We start from the raw sequence: 20,060 nt of genomic DNA on the forward strand, positions 1-20,060 counted from the left end.
TCTTGAAGTGAAGTCTCTGGAAGGGTTCCACAGTCTTTCACACAGAAAGCATCTTAAATTCTCTCTAGGCATCTCCCCTGTTCTTCAGAATTACCCTTGGAATCTTTAAAAAACAAATAAAATCATGAAATATATGTATCCACCTCACACACTTCTTCCAGGCTTCTCTTCCCTTCCCTTCTGTTTCGCCTACTTAAGTATCTGCAGTATTCTGCAAAATAGGGCCCACAATTTATTTTGGGTTGAAAGAGCCTGATTGCATTCAGTTTAACGTTGCACCCCCTGACGCACACCACGTTTTCTTCCTTGCTGTGATACTTTTAATTCCACCTCAAGTACCTATGACAGTATTTCATCAACCTAGAGTGGGTGCTGTTTTTTCAGTTGTCCCATGGAAGGGATGCCTTTTTCTAAATTGCGCAGAGGACTTGCCTTTAGTCAGTTTTCTCCCATTGGAGAGCCATATTGCCAACACAGACATTCAAGGGGCCTCTTGCGTTTGTGAGCACTCATATTTAGGAATTCATAACTACTGTTTACTTCATCAGTTCCTGGTCCAACCATGTCTGATCCTTTGAGTAGTTGCTTCAGGATGGCCCGTTAAAGATGCCTGAACACTGAAGGAATTGTTTCCTTTGGCTTGCTGACTCTTGGTTATGAATTCTGTAACTATTAGGTTGGTGCAAAAGTACTTGTGGTTTTTGCCATTTTTTTAAACATTTTAAACCACAATTACTTTTGCACCAACCTAATATAAATTGATTTATAAAGTCTATAAATTGGTACTGTTTTCCACCCTTTCACATACTAATTGATAGCAGTGTTCTATTTCCTAAATGACTTGAAAAACAATCCATTGCATACATCAAGTTAATATTGAAAAGTTTTTTATCACTTAAGTAAATTTTATACGAACTAAAGTGAGAGTAAGATCTGGGATGTGTGAGGAATTTGCTTCCCTTTTGTCTAGTGGAGAATGCTTGCTGTGAAAGATTTATTTATAGCCTGATTGATTTTAGGAAAGAATATGTATGGAAGTTGAATACCTGTATATTGACTTCTTTAAAATGATTCAATATCTCTTGGGAAGGTCTTCTCATATCTCAGTTGGAGGACTGCTGCCAAAGGGACAGTAAAAGAGTCTCCCCGTGAAATGGACTTCCCAGGTGTTGGTTTTGATGCTGTGAAATTGCATAGAGGCTACCATTTCTTTTCCTCCAGTGCTTGGCATCTTTGTTGGTCAGGATAGGCCAGGCTGTGCCGTGGTGCAAATTAGCCCCCAGTCTCAGTGGTTTGTACTGTTGATGGTAAAGGGGCCACATGTTAAACCTGACAAGCTCAGGAGCCTGAAAATAACCACATAGGATGGTGTGAACATAAAAATTCCTAACTAAGATGGGCCATGGCGGGAAGTCACATCTTTAGCGTGAAGCTTCCTTGGTAAAGTCAATCTTGACCTTAAATGAGCCTGTCTGTTGTCTTTTTGCATCATCTGGGATAACATCTTGGAATGTCAGTCATCCCTTTCCGGACCAGAGCAGGAAACTACAGAATCCCTCATTATTATTCTTGTCCCCAGATTACCATCTCTATGTGCTGTAAAAAGTGAACTATTAACGATCCTGTACCCACCTATGTAGAAGAAGTAACTGTCTCCAATTTACTTTCATCCAATCCCAGAAATTTCCCTGCTTTGTTTTCTCCCACCCCCTTAATCTACAACCAATGGATTTCATGTAACCATCCTCCTTTGATTCTACATATAAAATAAGTTATATGCCATTTTTGGGAGCATCTTCTCAATCCATTGAGATTTTTGCTTCCTGGCAATTGTTGTCAGTTTGGCTCAAATAAACTCTTACAAGCTTTTTCTTAGGCTGGATGTTTTTTCATTGACAATACAAACAGTGAAAACATTGTTCGGGCACATAAAGCTTCACAATTTGAAACATTGTGCAAGCCTCTAAAGTCACTGCAGCAGAATAGAGGCCTAGAGGATTTCATGGGACATTTTTGAGGGTTAGGCCTGGAATTGACTTATATTGCTTCTGCTTATGTTTCATTGGCTGGATTTCAGGCATTTGGCCCCAACCTAACTGCAAAAGAAGCTGGAAATTGCAGAAAAGCAGAGGGATTTGGGATTAGCACTGATTTATACTTTGGTTGTGGCATGCTTTACCCATAACTCAAAAGCCTTCTTCTGTTCTTTTTTGCATCATTCATACTGTAAATTTCTCAAGTTTTCATTAAAATGGTAACAGCTAGCATTTCCAAAACCTGTCTGATTGCAAATTCCACAGTAATAATCGAATTCTTAGAGTGGAAAGGCAGTTCTGAAGAAATTGGGTGTCAACAGATGGTGAATAATAAGTTATTATAAATTATTATCCATTTAACTTGTTTTCTGGTTGTCTCTAGATGGTGTAATTGCCTTATAACGTTAGCATCACTTCCATACTACCTTTTTATAACTCAAAAATTTTAATTTTCCTGGAATGTCTTCCAGTGTATACTAATTTTCCAAGTACCCTAAACTCCTAAAATTACCTGCCAAGCTATATACAATTAGGAATAGAGCTTTTTTCAAGACTTCTAACCTGTTCTAGAATGAAAACATCCTGCTAACTACTCTAAATAAAGCTTCAGTAAATTAAGAGAGCATGTTTTGAAGAGATGTCCATTTTCTGCTTTCTAACTTCTAAGTTCTGGTAGTCAGATTCTCTGTAAAATAACAAATTAAATAATTCTTTCGGTGTATATCACATGGTCTGTTTGCTACTGATGTTTGATCAGCTTGTTTTTTTGACCTGGCGCTTTTTTTAAAAAAAATTTTTAATGCCTCAGTAGTTAGCTTGTGTGGTGGGAATCCAGATGCTATGATTGCTGTCACACAAATGAGCCACTTGTGTGTGCACCTGTCAGTTACCTCCACTTTGGTGCTGCTCAAGTTTATTTGTGACCTGTAAACCTTAGAGCCCAATACCAGGAAAGTCCTAGAAGCAGTTCTGGCAAGTATAGTGTTGATGGCAGCTTCATTATAATTGTACTTGTTTACATGGTTGTTCAGCTGTGCCTATCATAACAGGTTTCCATCATACAGTCCAAATAAGATAGAGTGATATACAAGCTGCTCAATGTATCTCAACAAATTATAATGGATGCCCTTTCCAACTGTTTTTCCCCTGTAGTGACCCCTCACTCCCATCCAGCCTACTGTGGTCTTTCACAAACAGGCAAAATATTGGCTGTAGATGTCCTTTTTAAGTATAGAGTATTTAGAATCGTGTTTTTTTTTTTCTATCCTTAAAATACTCATGTATTTTTCTTGTTTTCAAATCTGGATTAAGGTTTTAATAGGGGGTGTGACTGTACAATACATATAGATGATGACAATGATGCTGCTGATAAGAACAGTTGTCCACTTTTAATAGCACTTACTACCTGCCAGGAAGTGCACTAAGCACTATACATACATTTCATTTAATCTTTGGAAACGCTTGATATAGAGATATAGATGTTTCAGATGAGGAAACTGAAGCCCTGAGAAGGTAAGTTACCTTGCCCAATGTCGCTTGGGTAGTAAGTAGTGGAGTCGGGAATTAAATCCAGTTTCCAAAGTTTATGCTGTTAAGTGTTCAACTCATTCATTGATTTTGACTTACATGTCCTCTAGAAGTTCTTTCTGGATGTCTTCTTAGATAATAAAAGTAAACTCTCTTGACTGATGTCAAATGAATTCACTTTAAAAGTTTTTGCTTCATTGAACAAAAATTTCCTAATTTATTATCACTGCGAGATGACATTAGTAGTGAAATTTAGACTTCTCTTCATAGATTTGTAATAAGATTTATGGGATGGAAAGACCCTTAAACATAGTTCCTGTGTCACTTGAAATAAAGGCCTTAGAAGAGATCTGAGTACAGAAGACCAGTTATTTTAGAGACTTATGTAACATAAAGAATTATTTGCCTATTCATTCTTAATGGTGTCAAAATATCTTTTTATATTTGAGGTATTTTCTATGTTTTTTTTCTCTAAAATATTTTGTTTTCTCTCCCATTTTGTTTATTTTTTATGTCTTCACTTTTTTGCTTTTTGTCTCTTTTTTTGTGCTGATTATACACACAATTACAATTAAGCAATATTGCAGAAATATGTAACTTAGCTAGTGAAAGTTCTCCATAAATTGTTTCCCTAGGAGTTGAATAGTGATAACATTTTATGAATGCTTCTGCAACTACCAACATATATTATTAATGTTATTTTTTTACAAAAATAAGATCATATACATTCTGTTCTACAATTTTATTTTATTTTTAAACTTAGAAATATATATATATGTATATATATATATATATATATATATATATATATACACACACACACACACACACACAGAGGATGCCAAAAAATGTATCACATTTCAAGAAAGGAAAAATACTATTAAAATTACAATACTCAATATATACTGATAACAAAAGATAAATACAAGTCATGTGTATAAAATTTTTGGCACCCCTGGTGTGTGTGTGTGTGTGTGTGTGTGTGTGTGTGTGTGTGTGTGTGTGTGTATTCCTTTTTTTTTTGAGAATTTTTATAAGAGTCTATTTGAGCCAAACTGACAACATAGACCAAGAATCAAGATCTAAAATGTTCCTGAGAATAACTGTTTTGCAGTTTCTTTTATGCATTTGTTATCTTGGCCAACATTCCATTCAGGTTATGTAAATCTCTAATGTTTCTTAATATCTACATGGTATTCTGTTATATGGATTTGCAAGTGCTTATTGAACATTTCGCCTGTTGGTGGATTTTTGCATTGTTTTGAATGTTTTGCTTCAGTATTAACATTGGGGCAATTCACTAAAGAAGATACATGAATGGCCAATTATTAGATGAAAATATGTTCAACATCATTAATCATTAGGGAAATCCTAATTAAAACCATGAGAAACATTATATACGAGTGAGAATAACTAACATTAAGAAGATTACCAATTCCTGGTGTTGAAAAGATGTGGAGCATCTAAAATTCTCATGCACTGTGATACAACCACATTGGAAACCTGTTTTGCAATTTTTTAGAAAGGTAAACATACACTTAACCATATTACCCAGTCATTCCACTAGGTATTTACTCAATAGACATGAAAATATGTCCACACAAACACTTTTACATGAGTATTCATAGCAGTTTGATTCACTGTACTGAAACTGGAATCAACTCAATGTCCATCAGCAGCTGAACGGATAAACAAATATGGTATATTCCATGTAGTAGAACACCACTCACTTATAAAAATGCAACAGTATGGATGAATCTCAAAGTCATTACGCTGAATGAAAGAAGCCAGACACAAAAGAATACATACTGTATGATTTCATTAATATAAAATTCTAGAGAATGCAAACTAAATTATAGTGACAAAGCCAATCACTCATTGCCTGAGGCTGGGAATGAAGGGAGCGGTAGTTTGCACAGGGACTGAGGAAACTTTCAGGTGATGGAAAGTTCTGTTTCTTGATTGTAGAGGTGACTTCACAGGCATGCATCTGTCAAAACTGATTTAAATGTATACCTTATATGTAAATTATTCTCCAACAAAGTAGATTAAAAGACATCTAAAGTATAGCAGAACATTAAAAAAAAGTTCTGCAATGACATATTTTTTTACCTGTGTCTTAGTATACATGTGGAAGTATGCCATAAATCATCCTCCATCATGACAACGCTCTGTATCACACATTGTTTCTGGGACAGCAGTTTCTGTCAAATAAAAACATTATGGTCTGTCCTCATCCACCTTATTCATGGGATCTGGCACCGTGCGACTTCTAGCTCTTCCCTAAAATCAGAATGCTTCAGGACATCAAGACAGCCGTGACAGTGCAACTAAAGACACTCACGAAAGAGGACTTCCAGAACTGCTTCAGAAAGTGGGATAAGTGTGTTTGAAAGAAAGGGGAGTATTTTGAGGGGGATTAGTGGCAATGTGTCTTTTACTGTAATACATGTTTTTAATTTAAACATTCACCATATTGTTTGATCACACCTCGTTTATGAAAGTGCCCATTTCACCACACTCTTGCCAATACTGGAGATATTATAAATGTTTGCCAGTCTGGTGAGAAAAAAATTCTTATTGCTATACATTTAGTTTTCATCTTTTTGATTATAAATGAAATTTCTATGAATATCTTGTGCTATGCATACTGGAAATTTTTATTTATCTGTGAATCAGCTGTTCATGTCCTTTTCCTGTTTACCATTGAGCATTCTTTCTTACTGAGTTGTCAAAGTTCCTTATGTGTTATGGAAACCTTTTGATGTTTATAGCAGCTTTCTTCATAGTTGCCAAATCTTAGAAGCAGCCAAGAAGTCCTTCAGTAGTAGGTGATGGATAAATAAACTGGGGTATATCCAGGTAATGGAATATTATTCAGCACTAAAAATGAAGTGATCTATCAGACCATGAAGGAAACTTAAATGCATATTACCAAATGAAATAAGCCAATCTGAAAAGGCTACATACTGTATAATTCCAATGTACGGTATTCTGGAAAAGGCAAACTATGGTTACAGTAAAAAGATTGGTTTTCAGGGGTTAGAGGAAAGGAAGCGATAAACAGGTAGAGCACAGAGGATTCTTAGGGCAGTTAAACTATTTTGTATGATGTTGTACTGATAAATACATGTCATTATGCTTTTTCCAAACATTCAAGTATAATGCCAAGAGTGAACCCTACTGAAAACCATGGATTTTGGGTGGTTATGATGTGTCCGTGTAGGTTTGTCGACTGTAAAAGTGGACCACTCTGGCCGGGATGTTGAAAGAGGGGGAAGTTTGTGCATGTGTGGGGGAAAAGTGCACATAGGAATTCTCTGTACTTCCTGCTTGATTTTGGTGTGAATCTAAAACTAAATCCAAAAAAATGAAACCTATTATTAAAAAAATGTGTCGAACCAGTAGTTCCATCATTTTTCTCCATAAGTTCAACCTGATCTCAGTCATCATGATGTAAATTTTGTAAGGCATTTGACTAGAATTTGATTTTGTGATTTGATGTTAAATATGTTTAGTGAAGTAGTGATATAATTACTGACCTATCTACTTATTTTTAAAGCTGATGGGTGAAGAGAAAAAGGAAATACACATATGATTGTATATTGTTTAATAAACTTTTAAAGTCTATCTTTTTCCTTGTCTTAAATGTAGAATATGCAGAGGACTTTGTTGTTACTTTTTTGTTGTTAGTACTTTTTTTTAGTTTACTATTTATTTATTTATTTATTTAATTTTATTATTTTTTATTTTTTTTTTAATTTTATTGGGGTGACAATTATTAGTAAATTTACATAGATTTCAGGTGTACAATTCTGTATTACATCGTCTATAAATCCCATTGTGTGTTCACCACCCAGAGTCAGTTCTCCTTCCATCACCATATATTTGATCCCCTTTACCCTCATCACCCACCCCCCACCCCCTTACCCTCTGGTAACCACTAAATTATTGTCTGTGTCTATGAGTTTTTGTTTCTCATTTGTTTGTCTTCTTCTTTTTGGTTTATATACCACATATCAGTGAAATCATAGGGTTCTCTGCTTTTTCTGTCTGACTTGTTTCACTTAGCATTATTCTCTCGAGATCCATCCATGTTGTCACAAATGCTCCTATATCATCTTTCCTTAACGCCGAATAGTATTCCATTGTGTATATGTACCACAACTTCTTTATCCATTCATCTATCGAAGGACATTTTGGTTGTTTCCATGTCTTGGCCACCGTAAACAAAGCTGCAATGAACATTGGCGTACACGTGTCTCTATAGAGAAATGCTTTTATATTTTTGGGGTAGATACCCAGGAGAGCGATTGCTGGGTCATATGGTAATTCTATTCGTAATTTCTTGAGGAACCTCCACACTGCCTTCCATAGCGGCTGCACCAGTCTGCATTCCCACCAACAGTGTATGAGACTTCCTTTTTCTCCACAGCCTCTCCAACACTTGTTACTATTTGTTTTGTTGATGAAAGCCATTCTGACTGGGGTGAGGTGATATCTCATTGTGGTTTTCATTTGCATTTCTCTGATGATTAGCGATGTTGAGCATTTTTTCATATGTCTATTTGCCATTTGTATATCCTCTTTGGAGAAATGTCTCTTCAGGTCCTCTGTCCATTTTTCAATTGGGTTGTTTGTTTTTTTGTTGTTGAGTTTCATGAGTTCCTTGTGTATTTTGGATATTAGCCCCTTATCAGAGGAACTGTTTGCGAAAATCTTCTCCCATTCAGTTGGTTGCCTCATTATTTTGTCAATAGTTTCTTTTGCTGTGCAGAAGCTTTTCAGTTTCATATAATCCCATTTGTTTATTTTAGTTTTTACTTCCATTGCCTTTGGAGTCAAATTCATAAAATGCTCTTTGAACCCAAGGTCCATAAGTTTAGTACCTATGTTTTCTTCAATGCACTTTATTGTGTCAGGTCTTATGCTTAAGTCTTTGATCCATTTTGAATTAATTTTGGTACATGGTGACAGATAGCAGTCCAGTTTCATTCTTTTGCACGTAGCTATCCAATTCTGCCAGCACCATTTATTGAAGAGGCTGTCTTTCGTCCATTGTATGTTTTTAGCTTCTTTGTCAAAAATTATCTGTCCATATTTATGTGGTTTTATTTCTGGGTTCTCAATTCTATTCCATTGGTCTATGTGTCTGTTTTTCCGCCAATACCAAGCTGTTTTGATTATTGTAGCCCTGTAGTACAAGGAAAAATCAGGGAGTGTGATACCTCCAGTATTGTTCTTTTTTTTTAATATTGCTTTGGCTATTCGGGGTCTTTTGTGGTTCCAAACAAATCTGATGATTTTTTGTTCTATTTCTTTAAAAAATGCCATTGGGATTTTAATGGGGATTGCATTAAATCTGTATATGGCTTTGGGTAATATGGCCATTTTAACTATGTTGATTCTTCCAATCCATGAGCACGGAATGTCTTTCCATTTCTTTGTGTCTTCTTCAATTTCTTTCAAAAATGTCTTATAGTTTTCAGCATATAAATCCTTCACATCCTTGGTTAAGTTTATTCCTAGGTATTTTATTCTTTTTGCTGCTATTGCAAAAGGAATTGTTTTTTCTATCTCTTTTTCTGAGATTTCATTGTTGGTATATAGGAAAGCAATGGACTTTTGTACGTTGATTTTGTAGCCAGCAACTTTACTATATTCATTAATTGTTTCTAATAGCTTTTTGGTGGAGTCTTTAGGGTTTTCTATGTATAGCATCATGTCATCTGCAAAGAGTGACAATTTAACTTCTTCATTCCCAATTTGGATGCCTTTTATTTCTTTCTCTTGCCTGATAGCTCTGGCGAGGACTTCCAACACTATGTTGAAAAGCAGAGGTGATAGGGGACAACCTTGTCGTGTTCCTGAACGTAGAGCAAAGGGCTTCAGCTTTTCACCATTAATTATGAGATTAGCTGAGGGCTTGTCGTATATGGCCTTTATTATGTTGAGGTATTTTCCTTCTATACCAATTTTAGTAAGTGTTTTAATCATAAATGGATGTTGTATCTTATCAAATGCTTTTTCTGCATCAATTGATAGAATCATATGATTTTTGTCCTTTATTTTGTTTATGTGATGTATCACATTGATGGATTTGCGAATGTTGAACCATCCTTGTGCCCCGGGGATGAACCCCACTTGGTCGTGATGAATAATCTTTTTAATGCATTGTTGTATTCGATTTGCTAGAATTTTGTTTAGGATTTTAGCATCTGTATTCATCAGAGATATAGGTCTGTAGTTTTCTTTTTTTGTGTTGTCCTTACCAGGTTTTGGTATCAGGGTAACGTTGGCCTCATAAAATGAGTTAGGGAGTACTGACTCTTCTTCAATTTTTTGGAAGAGTTTGAGCAGGATTGGTATTAGATCCTCTTTGAAGGTTTGGTAGAATTCACTGGTGAAGCCATCTGGTCCAGGACTTTTGCTTTTGGGAAGGTTTTGGATGACTGATTCAATTTCCTTACTGGTGATCGGCCTGTTAAGATTTTCCAGTTCTTCATGATTCAGCCTTGGAAGGCTATATGTTTCTAAGAACTTGTCCATTTCTTCTAAGTTATTAAATTTGGTGGCATATAGTCCTTCATAGTATTCTTGGATAATCCTTTGTATTTCTGTGGTGTCCGTGATAACTTCCCCTTTTTCATTTCTGATTTTGTTAATTAGTGTCTTCTCTCTTTTTATCTTAGTGAGTCTAGTCAAGGGTTTGTCGATTTTGTTAATCTTTTCAAAGAACCAGCTTTTTGTCACATTAATTTTTTCTATTGTCTTTTTGTTCTCTATTTCATTTAGTTCTGCTCTGATTTTTGTTATTTCCTTTCTTCTGCTGACCTTGGGTTTCGCTTGTTCTTCTTTTTCTAGTTTTTTAAGGTGTAACATGAGGTTATTTATTTGGGATTTTTCTTGTTTCTTGAGATGGGCCTGTAATGATATAAATTTCCCTCTTAAAACTGCTTTCGCGGCATCCCAAAAATTTTGGTAGGATGTATTTTCATTGTCATTTGTTTCTATGTATCTTTTGAGCTCTCCTCTAATTTCTTCTTTGACCCAGTCGTTCTTTAAAAGTATGTTGTTTAATCTCCATGTATTTGTGTTTTTTCCTGCTTTCTTTTTGGAGTTGATATCCAATTTCAAAGCTTTGTGATCAGAGAATATGCTTGGTATGATTTCAATCTTCTTAAATTTGCTGAGGCTGATTTTGTGTCCCAATATATGGTCTATCCTTGAGAATGTTCCATGTACACTAGAAAAGAATGTATAGTCTGATGTTTTAGGATGAAGTGCTCTATATATGTCAATTATGTCCAATTCCTCTAATGTGTCATTTAGGGCTGCGATTTCGTTATTTATCTTCTGTTTGGATGATCTATCCATAGCTGTCAATGATGTATTTAAGTCCCCTAGTATAATTGTGTTTTGGTCAATTTCTCCCTTTAGTTCTGTTAGTAGTTGCTTGGTATATTTCGGTGCTCCCTGATTGGGGGCATAAATATTGATGAGTGTTATGTCTTCTTGTTGTATAGTCCCCTTTACCATTATGAAATGTCCACCTTTGTCTCTTGTTATCTTTTTCACCCTGAAGTCTGTTTCATCGGAAATCATTATGGCTACACCTGATTTTTTCTGGGTACCATTTGCTTGGAGTGTCAATTTCCACCCTTTCACTTTGAGTCTATGCTTGTCCTTGTAGCTGAGATGTGTCTCTTGTAGGCAGCATATGGTTGGGTTTAGTTTTTTGATCCAATCTGCTACTCTGTGTCTCTTTATTGGTGAGTTCAGTCCATTTACATTCAGGGTGATTATTGATACGTGAGGATTTCCTGTCATTCTGTCTTTAGTTTTCTGGTAAGGCTGTGTCTCCATTGTTTCTTTGCCTTTTTGTTGTTGTCTGTTATTTCTGTGTGGTAGTATTCTATGATGTTTCCCTCTGTTTCTTCTTTTATTACAGTATATATTTCAGATTTGGATGTTTTTTGAGTGGTTACCCTTGAGTTTATATAAAAGAAAGTTTGATATTTAGAGTATTCCAGTTTCTTCAGTACGCTTACTTTCTCTATTCCCATATTCCAGTTCAGGCCTTTACGCTCCCCCTTTTTATGTTTCGGTTGCCACAAGTTGTCCCTGTTGATGGTGGTCTAATAGCCTCCTTTAGTATTTCTTGTAGTGCAGGTCCTGTATTAGAAAATTCCCTCAGCTTCTGGATGTCTGGAAAGGTCTTTATTTATTTATTTATTTAAGATGGTAAATTTTTACAGCAGTTTTAGGTTCACAGTAAAATTGAGAGGACGGTACAGAGATTTCCTGTATATTACCCCCCCATGCACAGCCTTCCCCATTATCAACATCCTGTACCAGAAGGTACTTTTGTTACAACTGATGAACCTTCACTGACATAATCACCCAAAGTCCATACTTTGCACTGGGGCTCACTCTTGGTGTTATACGTTCCTTGGGTTTGGAAAAATGTATAATGACATATCTAACATTATAGTATCACGCGGAGTATTTTCAGTGCCCTAAAAATCCTCTCTGCTCAGCCTATATCCATCTCTCCTCTCGATTTTTATTTTTCATTTGACAAACTATCTTAACTCTAGCTGGGGACTTAATTAATTGAGAATAATCTGGAATTGGAGGCTTTAATTTTTAGTGATTGACTTAATTGGATCAGGTCAAGATTTCTGTGTACATATAAAGCAGAGATATTGTAAAGAAAAAAACACCTCTTGGTAGTAATAGAGATTACTTAAAACATAATATAAAGAATTCTGCAATCTTTTTCTAAATTAGTAATTGATACCCTTCAAATATTTTCTGTGTTTTGCCAGATACTGACAATGTGAAGCCATTGGAGGGTGTAAAAATTCTGGATCTAACAAGGTTTGTATTGGCTTATCTGTGTTTTGGCTGTTGAGTTTTTACCTTCTCTCAAAAAACATTTCTATTTTAGATTATAAAAGGATGCTTATTATAAAAATTTTGGAAAGAAAGAAAAAAAAATTTCTGTAGTTTTATCATTCTAAAGGACAATTAATATAATGTTTATTCATTTCTTTCCAATTTGCATATTTATAGTATATAATTTTTAAATACAAAAATTTGAACCATATTGAAATTACAGTTTTATCTACAAAAATGCAGTCATCTTATTACTATTTTTACAAAATTACTTAGTCATCTTCCAATATTTCACTGTTGTAAATTAGTCTTCTTTTTACAAAAGTCGTTGTCTCAGGAAATCTTTTAATTTTTTTTCCTTAGGATAGAATTTTGGAAGTAGAATTACTGTACCAAAAGGAATAAATATACTTTTTAAAGCTCTCTATACATATGACCAAATTAGTTTTCTGAACAGTCCTAACGTTTTAATTCTTACTAGTGTTATATGAGCTGTCTGTATTGACTATTAAGAAAATAATATAAAAATCTTCAAGATGGTAATTTTTCATTGTTTACATTGTAGAGTACTGGCGGGACCTTTTGCTACTATGAATTTAGGAGATCTTGGAGCAGAAGTTATAAAAGTGGAAAGACCAGGTAAAGCTATTGCTTCCTTTAAAACATAGAAACAAGCTAATAAATATTTTTAATAGTTTTAAAAATATCCATGTACTTATATGTGGGATGAGGAAATAATTGAAATGCAACGATTATTTTCTCTTCTCCATTCCTTACCATATTTCTCCGAAAACAAGACTGGGTCTTATATTAATTTTTGCTCCAAAAGACGCATTAGGGCTTATTTTCAGGGGCTGTCTTATTTTTTTCATGTACAACAATCTACATTTATTCATTTATTCATGTACAAAAATCTACATTTATTCAAATACAGTCATGTGGTCTTCTTCTGGAACTTAGTCATAACTCTTCAAACCCCAAATTCTGGTTTGAATTTCTTGCGACTCCATTTCCTGTAGAACCACTGGCCCCAATCTCTCATGTCCAGCAACAGAGCTCTCCTTCAATGAGCACTTCTGGTCCATGTAGCCTGCTCGGAGTGCATTGGCAACACAGCTGTCAGTGATTTTATCCCATGAATTCTTCACCCAAGTCACGACCTCTTGCAGGCTGGGCTTCACAAAGTTTCCACGCTGATTTCTCTCCATTCTATTTTCAATGTAGTCATTGATTTCCATGCTAAAATGGTCCTTGAATGGCTCATTTATTGCAACATCGAGTCTGGAGATAGGCAGTCATTCCTGAGGGAATCATTATTTGATCTACTCTCTGCGAGGAACTTCAAGTCTTTAGCGCGGTGAGTGCTGGCTGAATCCCAGACCTCTTTGGCAACCTCACAAAACAAGTGGCAGCATTAAATCGACCCACTTCCTTATAACTGCTTGTGCGCACCAGGCTTTTTCTGTTTCAAGAACATAAATGCCTGGAACATGTTCCACCTTATCTTTCTTGCCCTTAGTGATGATTAGAGGTGGGGCTTTCTTTCCATCCAGACGAATTGCCAAAATACAGATAACGTGCGCTTTTGTAACCAATGGAGGGAATATAGATTGACGAGGCACCCCTCTGATCAATTGTCGTTTGAGATCCTTGGCCCATAAACACTGCAGTTTCAATCATAGCAATCATGTTGGAGAGTTGGAATTTAGAAAAGTCGATGCCATCAACAAAGGACTTGAATGCAAGTGCACGTTTAATAACTTCAGCATCTTCCCGCTTGAACAGTGTTGTCGATCTTAGAGACAGTTCATATCGCTGAAGGAAGCCATCCAGCCAGTGTTGAGATGCCTTGAATTCTTCTGGGGATATTTCTAACTGTGGTGCCATTGCAAGGGCAAATGCTTGAATATCAGTCTTGCACACAACCAAAGCCTTTGCTCTCCTGTTAGTAGTCCATTCACAGATGATGTCTTCTGGCTCAGGAAATAATGGTTGCCGACCTGATCCACACTTGCGCTTCTTAGCATTTCCCCCCCGTCTACCTGTTGACTGAGGTTAGTGTACTCTGCTCGCCATTTTTGGACCACACAGAGATCCAACTTCTTCTCTTTGCAGAAAACCCGAAGATACTTGCCCCGGGAGTCCTCCACATTTCCTTTCTTGTACTCGATGGAATAGCGCTTTCTTTTTGCACTCATCTTGTCTGGGGATCAAAATATTATTCCCTTTAAGTCTGCCATTAAATCAAGTGTTAATTGAAGACTTACGAGACAGGAGTGGCAACAAAAATGATGACAGTTAAGAATGATGGTCCACACAAAAGCGATGAAAAATTGCAGGCACCAAAATTCAGAAAACGTTTCTTTATTTCACACGAGTGCATTAAGTATGTCTGTTACAACACATGATATATTGAATTATGAAGATTTATATTAGACACAACCACGTTTGTTCGTTATCAAGTGCACACATTTTTTGTGCATTGTGTCTGTATTCTTATTGGTCATTTGGCAATGAGCCTCGAGTTCATTTGTTTACAGAGGCGTTTATTTTTTGTCCAAAGGCACCTGCTTGGGTATTTACAAGTACTTAATTATAATTTATATTATCACTTATTTTAAGTATTAATATCAATAATATTATTTATATTAATTAATTATCAATATTATTATTTTTTAATTCAATATGTCCGTCGTGTGTTGCGATGGATGTACTAAATGCATCCATCTGGCTGACGATCTTAACTTGAGCTTATTTTTGGGGTAGGGCTTATATTATGAGCATCCTGAAAAATCATGCTAGGGCTTATTTTCCAGTTAGGTCTTACTTTTGGGGAAATACGGTAGTTGCCTCTGAACCTATGCTAATGGTCTCTTTTTACTCTTTATAGGTTCCTAGTGCTCAGCCTTAAGCCAGTTTCTTCACATGCACCTGGAAGCCCCTGGTACAAACTGAGATGCAACATGTAATGATGCTAACAACCCTTATCATAGTGCCAGGCACATTTCTGAGCACTTGGCCTATGTTAATTTAATCTGTACGTCAACCTTATGGGCTGATGTTATTATTCCTAGATTACAAATGAGAAGACAGAGACAGAGAGATAAAGCAATTTATCCAAGGTCACACAGCTAATAAGGAATATCCAAGCACTTAGCTCTGATTCTGGCCCTCCTTAGCCCCACACAAGCTTTACCACTGAGACAGATTGGAGTGGGCCTGGTCATAGGCCCTCACTATGCGATTAAGTAATGGCAAGGATAAGGGGAAGGTAAAAGGAAGAAATAGGACATAGAGGAAGGAGAGAAGCAAAAGGAGTCAAAGTCCTTCAACAAGGAACCCAAGAGCGGGTTGGGTCATCTCTGCTCATTCAACGTCAGAAGGTGACTTGCACCACACATGTCACCCCAGCTAGTTTAAGTGGGGCGCTGTAAAGCCCAGGGTTTGATCATTTTGAACTGAGGCTTGGGTAGCCCCAGGGCAGTTAGCTCTGGTTCTCAGAGTGGGCGGCATCATATCACAGATCGGGGCAGCATGTGGGCACTGGGTTGGCTCTCATACCACTGGCTGGTCCAAGCCACTGGAGACAGTGGACAGACATTTCTCAGATTCGACTTCAGTCTCTGAACTCAGGTTCAGAACAGGATTAACTTGGATGGTCACGCACACTTTGTGTGGCCTCCCTGGTCTCCCACCACGTTCAGGCCATGGGTGCCTCTTACTAATTCCTGACTGGCAGTGCATCCTTCGCTCCGATAGTCAGCTGTTGGTTTAAGGCAATTGCTGCTTCCCTGTCCATTTCCTAATTGACATTTTCTAAATGAGACATAAACAACACTGTAATGTGTTCCTTCCAGCTCTTTCTCAGTTAAATGACAGTTTCCTTTTGGAGAACCACCTTACAAAGCAGTAGTAGCTCAACAATATTAACACCAAGAGATCCCAGGAAAGAGTGAGAAAGAGAGAGAGAGAAAGCTTGCAAGTGAAGGCACAGATGGTGGGTGGGGACTCAGGGTGCTCTCAGCAGGCTTCAGTGGAGATGCATTCACTCCATAGAGGGATGAGGGCACCCCACCAGTACTGTCATGAATCATAACTGAGTATGGGAGTGAGGTCTTAGTGCTTGGCTCACAGCAAGTAGACTGCTCTATTTTCCTGAACAATCACCTTTCACTCTTATAAACTCAAAGCACAGCAAAGCAATTGCTGATATTTAATGGTATCACAGTAGCCTTTTATGTGTCTAGAAGGCACAGAAACTTTGCAGATGTGCCCAGTGCTGTAAGTCAGATAATTATGAAATTAAATTTTGGCAGTGTAAAAAAGGAAACTTTTTACAGGTGATTCGGGTTTCCAGTGAAAGATAGTTAAAAAAAAAGAAAAAGAAAAAGGAACCCACGCACCCCAACATAAGTCATTCTTTTTCTATTTCTAATAAAGAAACATTTTCCCATTTTATAATTTTAGAGATTTTGAGGGAAAAACACCTAAACTTATATCAATTCTTTGTTTTTATGTTTTTCATCTAACATCTTTTCCATTCATTCTTCCCCCTTTGTTCACCAAATAAAATTATTCTATGTACACAATCTCACTTTTATTTGGTGCCTTCTTAGCATTTTGGTGTTCAGTTCATGCTAGTCAAGTGGCTTAGAAAAGTGTCCTGTTGTGTGCCCCTTTCCTCCAACAAGCACTCAAAGGGCAGAGTCTGTGTTCTGTATATCTCTACATCATCCTACAAGCAGTTTTTTGGGGAAGGTTTCAAAAATTAGCATCGTTATTTAATCTTGACTATCTAATCCTTGTGGATTTGAAACAGAGTTCCCAAGTCAGTGAAAATGGTCTAGACTTGAAGAGTGTGCCTGTATTTATAAGACTCACAAGAGGCTATAATTACATTAACTTCTTAATTTACCATATTGATTAAACCTTCAATGTAGAATGCTTGATTTGGAAGATTCAGGTTTCTGCCTAGTAGATCTTCTTAGGATGCCAAAGCAGTTAGCAGAAGATCCTCTGATCAGCATGGGGAATATATATTATATATTTATCTGACTCTGTTTATCAGGCTCCAGGTGGTAGAAGAACCTGATGAATCCTGCTTTCCAGAGATAATGCTTCATTTATCCAGTCAGTTTTCTTTGCTGCTTTTAGTTGTTGCTGGATACATGCTGAATAACTTTCTAGCAGAACATCTTCTTTTTCAGGTTCCAGAAAACTTCTAATTTCAACGTTGTTATCCACTTTCAGTACCACAGCACTTTCTAATTTCAACCACTGGGTCTTTCATTCCCTAGATAGGGCATCCAATCTAATTTTTCACTATTTCAGGCGATCACTAGGTCAAATATTTGTATTTATGTTAATTTGAGAAATTATTTCCTATTTACTTAGGCCTATTTTTCCTTTATACTTTTTTGATTCTAGGGAGGGCCACTTTCCTTCGTCTAGGGCTTCATTATGTCCCATAGCTGTACCCTTGGTATGAAGCTTTGTTCCCAGCAGATGTTCATCACTCTTTTTCCACAGATTGCTCTCTTTTCCTTAACTCTCCTGTCCAATACATTTTAGTGTTCCTATTATATATTGAATTATTTTGGGTTTTGAGGTAGTTATTCAACACAAATATGAGGAAAAGTGACTTGGCAGTATTTTCAAATTTCAGTAGAGAACTAGTCACTTTTTGTGTCCACTTCTCCAGTTCTATAATTAAAAATAAAATTTGGTTGTAGTTTTCTGGCTTAGGACTTAAATTATGATTATTTGTGTATTCAAAGAGCATATCAAGCTTAAGTGTGTTCTTCTGTTTTTAGACTCAGTCATTGGGTGTTAACTCCATGCCTCCAGGGCCAGGCAGTTGACATGAATGAGTGAAGTAGACTGGATATTCCAGGGTTGTCCCTAGTAGGCAGGGATATGAGGATAGGCATGTTGGTCTTTTGTTCACTGCTGTGTCTGCTCTGCATAGAACAGTGTCTGTGACCTTGGAGATGCCCAATACATATTTGCTGAATGAGTGAATGTGCTAAAATATCAATTAAGAAAGGCAGTCTGAATTTTTATATGAGATCTCCAGATTTTGAAATCATGGCAGCTAGTTAAAAACTTTAAATTGTGTGTGGGTCAAATAAGATATGTCTCTCCATTTGCCCATTTTACCAGTTTGTGACCTTTAATGTTTATTTCCTGTCATGTGCCGTTGGCATCGAACCTGTGCCTCTCTAAAACCCTGGTTGTATACCAGGGACAGGTGGGACAGGAAAGCTGAACAGCCTTCTAATTTTGATTTCTGACATTATCTCCCCCTGAGATATGAACACGTACATTGAAAATAAACTGTTTGATTTTAACTTTATCTTGGCATTGCTTCATTAAAATTTTTTTTAATGTGTTGGGAACTGCAAAATAATGGAAGTGTCTGGACTTTCTCTTGACTGTGAGAGGTCCTGTCTAATTTTGAAGATCCGGATTCATGCATACATTTTTTATGAGGCCTCTGCTGGTTTCCTGCTGGAAGATTTCCTGTGTGGGCTCTTGGAGTTTATTTTTTCCAGGATGTTTTGAACATGATATTTTGTTTGATACTTATCATTTATTGCTTTGTGTTGTTATCGGTTCATCTCCCATTAGAATTAATGCTTCTTTTTCCTCTGTCCTGTGTCTTCTGTTTCTCTTGTGAGTTTTTTTCTTAAATAAATGAGTCCATTTTAGTCACTGGTTGTATTTTCCAAAAGGCTGCATCTATTTTTTTTTTTGTCTATTTCAGAGGGCTAATAGATTGGGTACTGTGTTTCCCTGAAAATAAGACCTAGCTGGACCATCAGCTCTAATGCGTCTTTTGGAGCAAAAATTAATATGTCCCGGTATTACATTACATTACATTACATTACATTACATTACATCATATTAATCATATTACAGACCTAGTCTTATATTAAAATAAGACCAGGTCTTATATAAATTTTTGCTCCAAAAGATGCAGTAGAGCTGATGTTCTGGCTAGGTCTTATTTTTGGGGAAACACGGTATATCATTAAAATGAGATTGAAATTTAGGCTTTAACTTACATTCACAAATTCTCTTTTTTGGGGGGCTAGTGATAGATTCTTCAAGTGTAATCACATATGTAGTGATTAGTTTCTTACCTCAATATTAATCTGAACTTAGGAAACTCTTAAGTGATGCATTTAATTATTGATTAATTTTCTTAGTTCTATCTGTGTTTTTTGCCAGTTGTTTATTGTGGAAGAAAACTTTTTTCTGTAATTCTTTCTGTATTTGAATCAAACACAAATACATTTCAGAATTACTTGAAGTAGATGTCTAGACTAAAATACCCTATTTTTTGATGTTTTTAAACTTTTATTTTGAAGCAAGACCTGGACAACTAAAATTTTATTCTAAGATAGTATTTTAAATTAACTGAATTTGATAATCAGTAACTTATTTTGCCTTTTCTGATTTGTTGTTGCTACAGACCTTTTTTATTTTATTAAATTTATTGGGGTGAAATTGATTAATAAGATTATGTAAGTTTCAAATGGACAATTCTGTAATACATCCTCTGTAAATTGCATTGTGTATTCACCACCAAAG

The 20,060-nt window shown here is 36.2% G+C and overlaps 1 protein-coding gene across 7 annotated transcripts in view; it reads left to right on the forward strand.

Annotated features, from left to right (window-relative positions):
- SUGCT (succinyl-CoA:glutarate-CoA transferase) overlaps window positions 1-20,060 on the forward strand; it is an 863,222-nt gene that overhangs the window by 19,614 nt on the left and 823,548 nt on the right. For all 7 annotated transcript variants that reach the window (XM_081080029.1, XM_081080032.1, XM_081080028.1 and 4 more), the window contains 2 exons: window positions 12,395-12,446; window positions 13,030-13,103. In XM_081080029.1, the coding sequence (XP_080936155.1) occupies window positions 12,395-12,446; window positions 13,030-13,103 (126 nt within the window). The remainder of the gene's footprint in view (window positions 1-12,394; window positions 12,447-13,029; window positions 13,104-20,060) is intronic.

The sequence above is a fragment of the Rhinolophus hipposideros genome (assembly GCF_964194185.1).
Source record: "Rhinolophus hipposideros genome assembly, chromosome: 18".
Taxonomy (NCBI): Eukaryota; Metazoa; Chordata; class Mammalia; order Chiroptera; family Rhinolophidae; genus Rhinolophus; species Rhinolophus hipposideros.